The 14,515-nt window shown below is 61.0% G+C and overlaps 1 protein-coding gene across 7 annotated transcripts in view; it reads left to right on the top strand.

The window, feature by feature from the left end:
* Window positions 1-13,125, top strand: part of LOC117876029 (MLX-interacting protein-like) — a 31,330-nt gene extending 18,205 nt beyond the window's left edge. For 2 of the 7 annotated variants that reach the window (XM_034767731.1, XM_034767729.1), the window contains exons 4-16: window positions 1,459-1,548; window positions 2,289-2,330; window positions 3,683-3,845; window positions 4,224-4,319; window positions 6,295-6,332; window positions 6,620-7,082; window positions 7,612-7,655; window positions 8,102-8,189; window positions 9,862-9,938; window positions 10,336-10,452; window positions 10,859-10,986; window positions 11,342-11,465; window positions 11,787-13,125. In XM_034767731.1, coding sequence (XP_034623622.1) covers window positions 1,459-1,548; window positions 2,289-2,330; window positions 3,683-3,845; window positions 4,224-4,319; window positions 6,295-6,332; window positions 6,620-7,082; window positions 7,612-7,655; window positions 8,102-8,189; window positions 9,862-9,938; window positions 10,336-10,452; window positions 10,859-10,986; window positions 11,342-11,465; window positions 11,787-12,056 — 1,740 coding nt within the window. In that variant the 3' untranslated portion in view covers window positions 12,057-13,125. Of the gene's footprint in view, window positions 1-1,434; window positions 1,549-2,288; window positions 2,331-3,682; window positions 3,846-4,223; window positions 4,320-6,294; window positions 6,333-6,619; window positions 7,083-7,611; window positions 7,656-8,101; window positions 8,190-9,861; window positions 9,939-10,335; window positions 10,453-10,858; window positions 10,987-11,341; window positions 11,466-11,786 lie in introns of all 7 variants that reach the window. The other 5 variants (XM_034767730.1, XM_034767726.1, XM_034767728.1 and 2 more) reach the window with 4 other exon arrangements.
* Window positions 13,126-14,515: the final 1,390 nt, after the last annotated feature.

Raw genomic sequence — 14,515 nt, 5'->3', positions numbered from 1 at the left:
GAACGCTTCGCCCCCCTGCTCCTCCCCCTCCCCTGCTTTCCGCGAATCAGATCTTCGCGGGAAGTCTGAAAAGAAGCAGGGGCAGGTGGGCAGCAGCAGGTAAGCTGGGGCGGGGGGGACGCGAGGAGGAGGGCTCCGGGGAGGCGCGGCCCAGTTTGGCCCCGGCCGAGCGGCTTTGGCCCTGGCCTGCCCCAGTGGCTCTGGCCCGGCCTGGCTCAGGCCCCGGAGCACTGGCCCCAGTTTCGTCCAAGCGCGCCGGCCCCGACCGCAGTGGCTCCAGCCCGGCTCGGGCCCCAGGGCGACGGCCCCGGCCGAGCACCTCCAGCCCGGCCCCAAGCCCCACGACTCCGTCCGGAGCGCAGCCCAATCCCTGGGCTCTTGTTAAAGCTGGCCCTGGTCGGGGGGGGGGGGGGGGGGGTGGGGGGGGGGGGGACTTCGGGGGGGGGCTGCCAGGGGGGCAGGGGTGTGGAGAGGGGTCGAGGCAGGCAGGGAGCAGAGGGGGTTGGATGGGTCAGGAGTTCTGGGGGTCCTGTCAGTGGGCGGGGAGCAGTTGGATAGGGCATGGGAGTCCCAGGGGTCTGTCTGGGGGTGGGGGTGTTGATGAGGGTTGGGGCAGTCAGGGGCATGGCCGGCTCCAGGCACCAGCCTGGCAAGCAGGTGCTTGGGGCGGCCGCTCCGGAGAGGGGCGACACGTCCAGGTATTCGGCGGCAATTCGGCGGACGGTCCCTCACTTCCGCTGGGAGAAAAGGACCTCCTGCTGAATTGCTGCTGCAGATCGCGATCGCGGCTTTTTTTTTTTTTGGCTGCTTGGGGCGGCCAAAACCCTGGAGCTGGCCCTGGTCAGGGGACAGGTAGGGTCCTAGGGGGGCAGTTAGTGGCAGGGGTCCCAGGAGGGGGCAGTCAGGGGACAAGGAGCGGGGGGGGGGGGTTGGGAGTTCTGAGGGGGGCAGTCAGGGGGTGGGATGTGGGAGGGAGCGGATGGGGGTGGGGCAGGGCAGGGGTGGGCTAGAGTGGGGCTGCTCCCCCCCGTGTCCTCTTTTTTGATTGTGCAAATATGGTAACCCTAATGCATCATGGGAGTTGTGATTTGGTTTCCTGATATCCCAAGTCTCCTCTCTGGGCTGTGCTCCCCAGTGGGACTACATCTCCCATGATGCATCATGGTCAGGGATGCCCATAGTGCAGAGCCTCCCTTTGCCAAGAGGGGAGATTTTGGTGCTCATGGGAAATGTAGTCCAACCAGGAAGGCCAGCTCATAGGGGAGAATGGGATCATGAGGTAATCAAACTAGGCTCTCATGAAGCACAGCTGTAGCATTTATTAATTGAAATATTTCATTTTTTAGCTGAGATTTTTTGTTTTTTTAATTTCTGTTGAAAAATCTGAATTTTCTTGGAAACTCCCCTTCACCCCCATTTTCCAATTGGCTCTAGCCCCACCCTGCCCTTGCCTTGCAGGCCGTGATCATGGAAGGGAAGTACTGGAAGCGCCAGATCGGAGTGGTCATTCGGGAGTATCACAAGTGGCGGATGTACTTCTGTACACGGGTAAGACCCCACCACCGCTACCACCCCTGCATCTCTGGAGCCCTCCCCCTGCTCTGAACAGTGCCCCGCTCTGCTAGCAGGCCCAGAGGCCACTGTCCTGTATGCCAGAGCAGGTACAGCCCATGCAGCAGTAGATGCTGTGGCCCCCAGACTGGCTTTGTATTCAGCCTCTCTGCAGCCACTGCCATCTAGGGGCAAGTTGGCAGCAGTGGGGGCTGGGTTCTGTGATGTGCCCATCAGGAGTAAAACTAAGCACCCCTCCCCTCACCCCCGAGGTGTAAAACTTTGAGATCTCTATGCCAAGGAAGGAGCAGGCTTCAGGTAGAGAGAAACTGCCATTACTGCCCTGCAGTCTAGTGGTGACTCAATGCCCAACCCTGGGCTTCCTTGGAATCCGTACTCCATCCATCCATCAGTCCCTTCCCCCCTCCCTCCATCACTGGACAGCTGGCTGTCATCTCTGCCAGCAGCCACCCCTGCCTGCCCACAGCCCTCTGTAGATCTCCCCAGCTGCTATAATGCTAAGTTGGAGGGACATGCCTCCCCCACGATTCCCCCACTTCCCTCTCAAATCACCCAAATTTATCTCAGTGATTGAGAAAGCAAAGTCTGGCTCAGTGAAATCCCAGCCTGCTGGGGATGGGGAGTGAATGGGCAACAGCCGCCAGAAGACATGATGCCTGGACTGGTGGGCAAGGACCATGTGTTGGTTTTAAAGCTCCTGTTTGTTTAATGTTTAGGTCCAGAAGAAGAAAGATAAACCTGAGCCTTTATCCACCCAGGTACAGATTCCTTGCTCTGTCCCTACAGCTTGCAGCACCTCCTGCTGGTAGAGGCTGGAACTGGAGTAGCCCAGAGTTCCCCCCATTCCCAGCACTCCTGCCCCACTCCCTACAGTGCCCCCTGCTGGGAGAAGCTGGGACTGAGGAAGCTGGGAGCTCCCCCAATAGCCAGAGTTCCTGACCCTGTCTTGGTACATGGCATTGGCTGCGGAGCTAGGTGGGGGACCACCTGGGCCGTGGCCTAGCCACGAGTGGCACTGCAACCTGGTGCATCAAAATCAGATTTGGAGGTGGTGGATGGACAGGTTCATAGGCCAGGGAGGTCAGGCTGGTGGAGCAGGGGGGTGGGGGGGAGCACGTGAGAAGGGAAGAGGAGGGGCAGGTAGCAGGGGGGCCAAATCTATGCTGCTGTCCCCTTCCACTTCAAATGGCACTCCAGAGCCCCTGCGTAAGATGCATCTGCACCTCTGTTCCCCCTCTGTGGTCCTGCAAGGGCACCCACTCTCAGCTGCACTCTTCTCAAACACCACCTCTCTTGAGTGGAGACCCACATCTTTCTCGCCCTGCCTGGGGCATTTTCAGGCTGCGCAGTCCCCTGACTGTGCTGTGAAATCCCACAGCAAAGCAGATTGTCTAAACAGGCCAGCATCTGTGCTGGGCATTCTCATCAGAGACTAATAACAATGACATTGCTAGCAGTTACAAGTGATCACGTGGTTTTTCTGAGCAGGCACTTTTATTCTTAAGGTAAAAGCATTACAGAGAAAACACGGAAACAATAACACAAGCTACACACTGGTAATGAGCTTACCAGAGATCACCTCAACTCCAGCAAGGGCTCAGGCCAGTGCTCAGTCCTCCCAATCTCACCCGGGGATATTTCTATGGTCACCAGTTCATAGCAGCTGTCACTCAGAACTAGCTCCCCCAGGAGTTAGGGAGTCCCTCCTTTAGCCGCTTTGAAGAGGGTGTGAATAGGTCTCAGCCAGGCAATGGGTTTCTCCCCAAGGCGCTGCTTCAAAACGGTAACTCCACTAACTTGCATCCCCCCCTTCCCAAGTATTTCCTAGGAAACCCACTTAACTAAAAGATCAGTCTAGTCTAGCCCATTGCTTTAGAGAGTCCTTTGAAGCACGTGCCACTTCCCAGGGTTTGCATTAGTCCTGTCTCCCCCTTAAAGGAGTTACATCCTTCCACAGTAAACCGGACACAGCTTTAATATACAGCGACCTCCCAAGACACTTCACCTTAACTCAGGAGGGTTTGTTCAGAGTGCTGCCAATTATTGTCCCGTCTGTCACAGGATCTGGGTCACCAGTTATCTCTCTCTGTCCCCCTCCCCACCTGGGCAGGAAGCGGCTCATGCCATCCAGGGCGAGGGACTGAGCAGTGAGGCCAAGGGCAGCTGCCCCATGGAGCTCGACCTGGACACCCTGGACAGCCTCATCTCTGACCTGGCCGACACCATCTTCTACAGCCGCAACCCGTATGGGGGGCCCAACCCCCGCAGTCTTGGTGAGCACTGGTCAGAGTCCCTAACACAGGGGATTCCCCTATCCATGCCCCATAGGCATTCCCCTCTTCAGGTCTCAGCCCCTTTTCCCCATCTCTCCCCTTCTCTCGTTTGCATCCCCTGCCCCCCAAGTGCTAAAAGGGGGCGGTCCTGAGCTCTGACCCCCTTGTATCCCCCAAGCATTCCTGTCTACGGATCTCTGCCCTTCTCTATCTAGGGGTGTGAATGGGCCCCCCTAGAATCCTCGTTCCCTGCCTGGCAGTCTGGTACCTGAGGGGAGTGAGGTGGGTGGGGCAGGGCTCTGCTTGGGGCAGGGCTCTGCTTTGGGCGGGATGGGAGCGGCTGGTGCTGTGTCTGACTCCCATCACCATGTCGTCCAGCTCACCAATTCAACGCGGACATGATTCAGCCCACCCTGACCCAGCTGCACCCTAACTTCGGAGAGGATTTCATGGACACCCTGGACCCCATTCACGGTAACTTTCAGTGGCCATGGTGCATGGATCCCATCTGGGGTGAGGTGGGCGATCCTGGCGCACAGGGGCGGTGGGGAGGTTTCCAAACACCATGCTGCCTGGCAATAGAGGGAATCAGCCAGGTGTCCCCTCCCGACCGCCCTGGATCAGGCCAGGGGTGTCCCCTCCTGACCACCCTGGGTCAGGCCAGGGGTGTCCCCTCCCCTGCTGCCCTGGGTCAGACCAGTGGTCTCCTCTTCCCACCATGCTGGGGCACACTGTTAATCTGTTGCTGGGGGGAATTGGAAATACCCATGGGCAGATTGTGTAGCTGAGTGCTGCTCATGGCATGGCCTGTGGCCGACCCACTGCTAGCTCAGCCGGCTGCAGAGACTGCTTTTCCTCACAGACCCAGGCCTCTGCCAGATGCTTGCTGAGTCACCCGCTACAGGCCAGGCAGAGATACCGTGGTGGGGAGAGCTGCCCAGTATCTCACCTGAACCCCGCCCATGGCGGGGCAGGGCACTGTGCTCTCTACAAACTGGCCCCTACGGAGGAAGCTTAAACACTATTCACTGCCCTGAAAAAGATGCCCCCTGCTCTCTGTGCCCCAGGGCAGCTATCCTAGCATGGGGCTTCTCCCCTCTAGGGGGTGCCGAGTCTGAGCCAGCCCCAGGGCAGGGCACAGGCTAGCTCAGAAGGATGGGGAATGGGACACACGGGCCCTTTCCCCTCTAGGAGACGCCGGCTCCAATCCAGCCCCAGGGCAGAGGATTGGCAAGCTCAGGGTGTGTGGAATGGGGTTTGGCCCTGCAGGCCTGGCATTGTCTGACGGGTTCATCAAAGGGAAGTGGTGAAGTGACTGTGGACAGAGAGCTGCCCCTGCAGCATGGGACATACAAACAGAACTTCCTGCTGCAGGGCCTTGGCAGGAAACTGAGGCTGTACGCCAAGGACCCTTATCTCAGTCTCTCTCTGTCTATCTTCCCCGCTCCTCGCTTGGACCCAACAGACAGCCTGGCCAGCTCTCCCCTGGGGGCCGCCAGCCCCAGCCTCCAGCTGCTCAGCTGTGCCTCCTCTGTCACCTCTAGCTCCTCTGACTCCCTGAAACTCCTCCTGTCTGTTGCTCATGTAGCCGCTGCCAAGAAAGATACAGAGTGGGCCCCCACGTTTGTTCGTCCTGCTGCTGCGCGTGGGGCTGGCCCAGATGCTGCCCAGGCTAGCTGGATGGCCAGGCCCCAACTACCAATATCACTGATGCCAAGGGGCAGCTGGCTAAGACTACGGGTCCCAGCATGGACCCAGTGAAGTGTCTCAGGTCAAATTGGAGCAGTGCATCTGGGATATGTAGTGTCTCCAGGCCACCTCCCCATTTTCAAGATGAGGTCATTGGAACAGTGGGCCACCATTTCATCAAGGGGTTTGCCCATATGCCCAGAACTACCATGCACACACCAAACCAACCCACAGCTTTCACCCTAGTCACTGCTGCTATGGCCCCAGCCACTGCGCACCAGGGAATCCTGCATACCCTTCAGCCACACAGCTCTGCCAGCGCCCCTCAATCCCAACCCACAGTCCCCTGCTAGCCCAGACCTGAGCTCCCCCCCCATAGTTCTGCCAGTGCCCCATAATCCTGACCCACAGCCCGCTGCTAGCCTAGCCCTGAGTCGTCGTCCCCTAGTTCTGCCAGTGCCCCTCAATCCTGACCCGCAGTCCCCCTTTGCGATCTGAGACCTGGGATCCTCCCCAGCCTCCAGCTCTGCCGATGCCCCTCAATCCTGACCCACAGCCCCCCTGCAATCCCAGCTCTGGGGTCCCCCAGGTCTGAGCTCTGAAGCTGCCATTTGTACCAAGTGTTGTGATGTAATCGTGATCATTCCTATTATGATTATTCTGCTCTGATTTATCCAGGTCCTTTGCATTTTCTTTCTTTCTCTTCCCCCTGTCCTCATCTCTCCACCTCCTTTCAGCCTTTCTCTCTTTCCCTTCACAGATTTCTTTTCTGCCTGTCGCCCCCAGCCTGTGACCCAGGTGAGTAGCAAGTAGCAGCTGCCCTCTGACTGCTCAGCAATGCCCCTGCCCTCTGTCTGCAGAGATCAGCTGGCACCACATTGCAGCCCATGCTTCGCCTTCACTGCAAGGTCTATGACCTCCTCCCTGGTGTCACAGCCCCTACCCACCCCCTGGGGAAGGCAGGGCTGGGTGGTGCAGGCCCCTCCCTGGTGTCACAGCCCCGCTGGGAGGGCAAGGCTCGGCAGAGCTGGTCCTGCCCCCTGCTGGGGAGGGCAAGGCTGATTTTCTCTCCCCCTCTCCCCCAGGCCTCCATGCTGCTACCAGCTGCTGCCCCAAAGGGCTCTCTGTTCAGCGCTTGTGACCCGGATGTGACCACCAGCACTAAGGAGCTGCCTCTCCACAGGGGCTCCCTCACCCCCCTTTCCTTCCCCCTGGACCTGGAGCCCCTCACACCCCTGAATGGACACCAGACCTTCCTGCCACTCTTCCCCACCTCCCCACTGCGGGTCAGCCCACCCCCGCCCGGCCCTCCCATGCAGCACCCTCAACCCACCATTGTCTTCTCCGTCATCACCCACATGGCTGCTGAAAAACCCCCTTCACCCACCCTGCACCCTCCTTCCCCCGGGGGAACCTTTGCCATGCCTGTGTCTGGCCCCCTGCCCAACAGGGCAAGGTCCCGGCAGCTACAGCACATTGCCCCAGCGCCCACCTCCAACCACCCCCCGGCAGCCCCCAGTGCCTTCCTTACCCACCTGGTTGTAGCAGGTATGTGCTTGTGGGGGCAGCGCAGCCTGCCTGCCTGGCACTGGGGGGAGAGGCTGTTGTGGTGGGACGAGGGGGAGTGGGTGTGGGGTGGGGAGAGTGGGCACAGGCATTGCTTTTAGGGGCAGGCAGGTGGTGATGGGTGCGTGGGGCAGGGGAACTGGGCATGCCTGGGGGTGTTGCTGGCAGAGGGGTCGGGGGGGGGGGAGTTGCTCGTGGGGGGCTGGGCATAGAGGGTTGCTGTCGGGGTGGGGGACTAGGTACTGGGGGGAGTTGGCAGGGGGCTGACCATAAAGTGTATTGCTGGGGCAGGGGAGGGCTGTTGGGGGTGGGGGGGAACAACAATGGAGTTGGTGGTGGGAGGAGCGGTTGGGGGTGTCCACGGTGCAGGGGAGCCTCTCCCCCCACCTCCTCAGATGTGGGCCATCCCAAGACCCAGGGCTGGAGAGGCACTGCTCTAGGTGACTACCTAGGAGCTGTGACCTCTGTGGGAAAGCCTCATGCCTCTCTACCTGCTTTCTTTCCCCCCCAGGCCAATCAACACAGCCTCTCGTTCCAGCCAGGGACTCTTCTCAGGTGAGAGCACCCCTTGCTGGAGAGGGCGGGGCTGGGCAGTGCAGGCTCCTCCCTGGTGTCACAGTGCCCCCTGCTGCAGAGGGTGGTGCTGGGCAGTTCAGGCTCCTCTCCCTCCCTGGTGTCACAGTGCCCCCTGCTGGGGAGGGTGGAGCTGGGCAGTGCAGGCTCCTCCCCCTCCCTGGTACCCCCTGCTGGTTGAGGGCGGGGCTGGGCAGTGCAGGCTCCTTCCCCTCCCTGGTGTCATAGCACCCCCTGCTGGAGAGGGCGGGGCTGGGCATCTATTAGCTCTCCCCCTCCCTGATGTCACAGCACCCCCTGCTGATGAGCTATACAATTTAAATCCACCCAGGAATCACTCGGCTAACGCTGCTGGGTTTAGGGTGCCCTGCTTGTGACTGGGGCGGATTTCTGTCCTCCCCTGCTGACTCCCTCGTCTCTCCCTCTAGGTCTGCACCCCCCTAGAGCTCCCTGCAGGTGTCCTGCTGTTGGAGAAGCCCATCGACCCTCGCTCTGTCACTGCCTCCTCCAGCACTGGTAAGATGGGGGGTGCTGCTGTCAGGACTCTCATCACATGGGCTCTCGCTGTGGGTGCTTGGCTCTTGGGGGTGACGGGACAGGGGAGATGGGTGATGGGGCTGGGGAGAGCATCAGGCTGGGGGGGGCAGGAAGGTGGTTGGCTCATAAGAAGCGTTTGGGGAGTGGGAACTTGGTGGGTTCATAGGTGGCTGGAGAGAGGGGCGTGTTGAGCGGATGGCAAGGTGGGGGGCTGGCTGGGGGGACTGGGGAAGTGTAAAGGGGGACAGCTTGGTGGGACTGGGGGGATGACAAGGTCAGGGGCTGGCTGGGGGGACCTGGAAGGATGGCAGGGTAGGGGGCTGGCTGGGAGATCAGGGGTGATGGCAGGGTGTGGGGATGGCTGGGGGGACCTGGGATGATGGCAATTTGGGGGCTGGCTGGAGAATCTGAGGGGACAGGAAGGTGGGGGCTGACTGCGGGATCTGTGGGGATGGCAAGGTTGGCAGGCTGGCTGGTGGGACCTGAGGGGATGGCAAGCTGGGGGGCTGGCTGGGGGGATCTGGGAGAATGGCAAGGTGGGGGCTGGCTGGGGGAGCTGAGGGGATGGAAAGGTGGAGGCCTTATTGGAAACAACTTCTAAAGGCCCCTCCCCCAGCCTAGCGGGAGGGACCACTGGATCCAGGAACCAACTAATCTCTGGGGACAACTAATGAAAGAACAGGGAGTGGAGTGACAGTCAAAGGTTCAAAATCAGGGTGCCGGATGGGGACACCGAGCAGAGAACCCCGGACAGCGCCCACTGCTCCTCAAAGGTGTCAAGGGAGCCAGCGGACGCTGCCCAGTGGAACTCTGGCCGGAGATGTGAGAACAGGGAGGTACGGAAATAGGCCCCACAGTCACAGAGCACCCCCTCGTCCAACATCCTCTCCCTGGGTGGAGGCTGGCTGGAAGATCTGAAGTGATGGCAAGGTTAGGGCTGGCTGTGGGATCTGGGGGGATAGCAAGGTGGGGGGCTAGCTGGGGGGATCTGAGGGGAAGGCAAGATGGGGGTTGGCTGGGGGATCTCGGGTGATGGCAAGATGGGGGGCTGGCTGCGGGATCTGGGGGGGGTGGCAGGGTGGGGGCTAGCTGGGGCACCTGTATGTGTGTGGAGGGGGTTGGCTCAGGGGAATGGGGTGACTAGGGTGTGGCTCACCCTGCATTGCCTGCTGGTTGGGGGCCTGGCTGCCCAGATTCGGGGATGGCACCAAGCGGTGATCGCACCCAGGACAGCCAGGTCTGTGGGTCAGAGGCTGGTTTGGCCCCAGGCTGGCGCTGCCTGGGGCTGATCTGAAATGTGCCATTCTGGGGAGGACATTGGGAGGCTACAGTTTTAGGTTCCTCCCCATGGCGAGGGTGGAGCTGGGGAGGGTTCACAGCATCACTGATCTGGTGCTGGGGATGGATCCTGGGAGTGTGGGGCCTGGAGCCCTCTATCCTTCACATGAACAGACCTCTGCTCCTAGAAGTGGGCTGGGAGCTGAACCCACCTGGGCAGGGTCTGACAGGTTCCCTTACCAGCCTGTGCGCCCAGAAGTGCTGGGGTGGGATGGCTCACTCACCATGCCTTACTGGGCCCTGGGGAGCAGCATTGGGATCTTGCCCATATGAGCGACCCAGATGTTTCCCTGTTTCCTTTGGATTCCCCCAGATGCCAAGTCTGAAGATAGAGCTGAGCGCAGGGGACCCCATGCTTCCCACCAGCCCTGCAGCCGCCCCAGCACCAAGGTAACATGGACCCCTGCCAACCCGCCCACACCCGGGCCGCTCCCTGCTGAGTGGGGCAGCAGGGAGACTTCCCAGGGAAAGCCCAGGTGCTGCAGGGAGCGGTTGAGGGCTCAGTGGAGGGTGCTGTCCCTCACTGTCGGTGTTGATGCCAATGCGACACTAGGGGGTGCTGTGCTGCCTGAAGTGGGGGCGGGGGAGCTTGGTAGGGGGGCACTCTCCCCTCATTCTCAGTGCTGAGCCCAGTGCCCCAGCCGGGGGGTGCTGTGCTGCAGCGGGTGCCGTGCGTGAGCTGGATGGGCATGACCTTGTGTTAGCTCCTGGCTCTGCGCTGTTGGAGAGGAGTCAGTCCTGATCCTTGGGGCGGGGCTCACAGCCTGGTTTTGATTGGATCCTACAGGGCAGCCAAAGAGCCGGCTTTACCTCTGCTGACCACGCCCGGCGCATGAACATCAGCTGCGCCTTCGACACCCTCGCCAGCCTCGTGCTGCCGGGCTTGGCCCAGCCCAGCGTCAAGGTACATGCCACGTGGCGCCCCTGGCCATGCCTGCTGTCCAGCCCTCCAGTTCCCCCTTCCCTCCACTGCCTGGCCCCATTCTCCCCAGCAGTGGGTGCTGGAACACCTGGCCCCACTTCGCTGTGCTGGCTCAGTCCCTCATCCATCCCTGTCTCTCTGTCGGTCCCTCACCTTTGTCTCCCCCGCCCATCTCTCTCTCTGCCTATCCCTGGTCCTCATCCCTCCCTCTCCGTCTCCTCCTCTGCTCGTCCCGGGTCCTCGTCCCTTCCTCCCCGTACCCTCTGTGCCCATCCCTGCTCTTCATATGTCCCCCCTCTCTGCCCATCCCAGTCCCTCGTCTGCCCCACCCCATCTCCCTCTTTGCCCGGCCGGCTGCTGTGTCTTATGCTCGGCCCGTCTTCCCCAGCTCAGCAAGGCCACGCTGCTGCAGAGAAGTGTGGTGTACGTGGGGCGGCTGCAGCAGGAGTGCCGGCAGGTACAGGAGACGGCCCGGCGCCTGCGGGGCGAGATTGAGGAGCTGAGTGCTGCCATTGGGTGAGTGCGGGATGAGGGTGGGATCTCATTGTTGCCATTGGGTGACTGTAGGAAGGGGGTGGGGCCTATGGGGTGTGATCGAAGAGCTGAGTACTGCCATTGGGTAAGTGCAGGGAGCAGGCGATGCCTGTGGATGAGATTGAGGTGCTGAACTCTGCCATTGAGTGAATGCAGGGAAGGGGCAGGGTCTGTGGGGTGAGATCGAGGGGCTGAGCAGTGCCATTGGGTGAGTGCAGAGAGGGGGTGGAGCCTGCAGGGTGAGCTCGAGTGGCTGAGCGCTGCCATTGGGTGAGTGTAGGGAAGGGGCAGGGCTGAGCCCTGAACTGGTTTTACCTTCTGCCCCCTCTCATCCCAGGGAGTTCCAGCGCCAGCTGCCCCCCAGTGGGGCCCCGGTGACTCCTCCACACTTAGATCACACAGCCCAGCTGTATGACGACTATGTGCGCCAGCGCACCCTGCAGAACTGGCGCTTCTGGCTCGTATCCGCTGGCATGATTGTGTTCAGGGCATCCTGGGGGGCAGGGACACTGCAGGGCCCTGGCTGGGAGGGGTCGGGGATGGCTCTTCCAAGGGCAGAGTGGAAGGGTCTCTCGGGATGGGGCAGGGCAGGACAAGGGGCTCTGGGGGCAATGGCAATCCCTGCAGCATTGGGGTGGCCCCTCCTGGGTTAGGGAGGGCAGGACGGAGCAGCTGGCCCTGCAGGTGGTGGTGGGGGCTAAGTCGGCCCTTCCTGGTCTCCTTAGCTCCGAGGCAGGGGGCAGGCAGGAGGCAGATTCTCCTTAACCCCCCTCTGCCCACAGTTCAGCGTGCTCATCAAGCCGCTGTTTGAGAGCTACAGGGGAGCGGTGAGCACCCGCAGTGCCAAGGAGTTCTGCCAGTCGGTGCTGGGCTGGCTGGAGCAGCACTGCGCCCTGGCCATGCTGCGCCCCGGTACGTCCCACGCACCAGGCTCAAACATCCCCATACTCCCAGCAGCTGGGGGGAAGGGCCCCACTCCGGGGAAGAGGGATTCCAGCCTCTTAAGGAGCTTCTGTGATCCCCTCGGCCTCCAGGAAAATCCCGTTTCCTGAGGTAGGGCCCCCTGAGCTCCCAGAGATGGGCACTCATTCATCCTGCCTGCCTGACAGGGGTGTCCTTATTCACAGGGCACACAGAGTGGATGTAGTAACCCACGTCAGAACCAATCAGTGGTGGAGATGGGGATAGAACCCAGGAGTCCTGGCTCCTAGACACCCCCGGTCTAACCATTAGACTCCACTCCCCTTCCAGAGCTGGGACTAAAACCCAGGAGTCCTGGCTCCCAGCATCCCTCCCCACTCTACCCATTAGGCACCACTCCCCTAGCCTAAGTCTTTTTGAATCAGACCCCTACAGTTGGGCTCCAAACCCCAAATCAGGTTGGCTCCAGAATCACTGGTTGCTTTGGAATGTGCCTGCCCTGGATTCAGTGTCACCCCCAGGCATTCCCCCACAATCTGATCACTGGGCAGGGCTTTCTGAGCCACCTCCTCTACCCATCCTGCCAAACCCAGCTCAGGGCTCTTCCAGCTGATAGGCTTGGGGTAAGGATGTGGGCGGGCAGCTTCCATCTGGAGCTGGTGCTAGTTTCTCCCTCCCCCGCAGCTATCTCCAGCTCCCTCCTGCAGCTCAGCAAGCTCACAGCCATCCTGACCCAGCCCTCACGCCTCCCCGAGCAGGCCCTGCAGGCTGTCTGCCGCCCCCCGCACAGCAAGGGCCACAGCTAGGGGGCCCCACTGTGCTGCACGAGGACGTCCCGACGCTGCCCACTTGCGGAGAAGAGAGGATGGGAGGGATGCAGACATCTTCGACTCCTGGGTGGCGCCCCACCCCACGATGGGCCCAGATGCATCTGGACGGACATGCAGGGGCTACAGCGGGGCCTCTGTAATAGCCCTAGCAGGGGGAGGCTGATTGATCCACAGAGAAGGTGGAATTGGGGGGGCATCTCTCAGAGCTGGGGATTCCCCTATACACCTCTAGTGAAGGGGAGCTGGATGATGAGTAGAGGGTCCCCTTTAGCATCCCCCCATGGGGGCAGGGGGATGCTGGCAGGTCGTGGCTCTGTTTGGACAGTGACAGCAGGAGCTGTATTAAACCCCCAGCATGTGGGACTGGCCAGTGCCTCAGATCTCTTCTTGCAGGGGGAAATGGAGGGCAGGGAGCATCCAGAGATACCTGCCCTCCCCTGCTTGCCCACCAGAAGACACTAAAATGCTGCTAAGGCAGTGGGCCAGCCAGGGATCTGTCAGTGATTAACCTGGGCTCTCCCCTTAACCTCAGCCAGCCTCTGCCCTAGGAACTGTCAATGCCTATGGGGTGGGGGCCCAGCCATTGCATCCTACCTGCTCTCCCCACCCCCAGTGTCTCAACCCTGCTCCTGGGCCCCCAAGCAGCTAGAGAGTCACCAGCCAGAGTAAAGCCCCATTGCTGCCCCCTTGCGAACTGTTAGCCCCAGGTGGAGGCGCACAATGAACTAATCTCAGTGCTTGATTGTTTGAGCTGCCCTGCCTCATGGGAATGTGGCTCCCAGCAGGGGGCGCTGCAGGGAGTGGGGCAGGAGCACTGGCTGTGGGGGGAGCTCCTGGCTACACCTGTCCCAGCAGAGGGCGCTGCAGGGAGCAGGATGTGGCTGGTGACTGGGTTGCTCTGGTTTCCTGGCATATCTGTCTGGGGTTGCCCCTGCCCTTTGATGACATAACCACTCTGGTCAGAGATTTCGCCCAACTGAGGTGCTGCAGCTGCTGGCCACCCACATGGGCCCGTGGCCAGCAGCCACCCAGCTTTGACTCCTAGGCACTAGGGAGACAGCTTGCTGCTGCGGTTGGCCTCCAGGGTTTCCTTGCCCCTGCACTGGCTGAGCCCCCCTACCCCACACTGGGGTGGCTGGGTCCTATCTACTCCCCTTGCCCCTCACCAGCTCTGAAGCTCCTTCCTTCCTCACCCACCCCACTACAGGCTCGCTACATGGTGCTCGCTTGATGGCAGTGCCTAGGGGACTGGCAGGCCTGGGGAGGCAGCCCCCTCCCTGCTTGGTGGTTCTGTTTCACCATGGCGGAGAGGGCAGAGGTTGGGAGAGAGGGTACATGATGAATGTTTAACCCCAAACAGGCCAGCCTGCTCTAGCTTCAGCCCAGCTCAGCCCATGGAGCTGCACTGAGCAAAGCCAAGAGCCAGCAGCCATCCCCCAGGCCTGACCAGGGCTGACACAGGGGCCCTCCATGCACAATCTGGGCCCCTAGCGGAGAAAGACTGTCTCCCATTCCCCAGAGCCAGCCAGTCCCCCACCCTGGGGCCAGAGCCAAGGGAGAAGCCCCCCCGCAGGCCCACTCTGCATCATTGGATGACAGTGCTCTTTTTGCACTGAGGTTTGGGCAGCTCCAGACTGAGTAGCCTGGGCCCATGAGCACGTCTTCCCTGGGAGTTCCTGCTGACTTGTGATAGGGGCAGGGGTTCATGCACTGAGGCTGGGGTTCACTTGCCCCTGTGTGTGGAGAAGTCACACAATTAC

Source organism: Trachemys scripta, chromosome 4, assembly GCF_013100865.1.
Source record: "Trachemys scripta elegans isolate TJP31775 chromosome 4, CAS_Tse_1.0, whole genome shotgun sequence".
NCBI classification, from domain to species: Eukaryota; Metazoa; Chordata; order Testudines; family Emydidae; genus Trachemys; species Trachemys scripta.
Note: the sequence above shows the minus strand (reverse complement) of the source record. Positions and strands in the feature narration are given on the sequence as shown.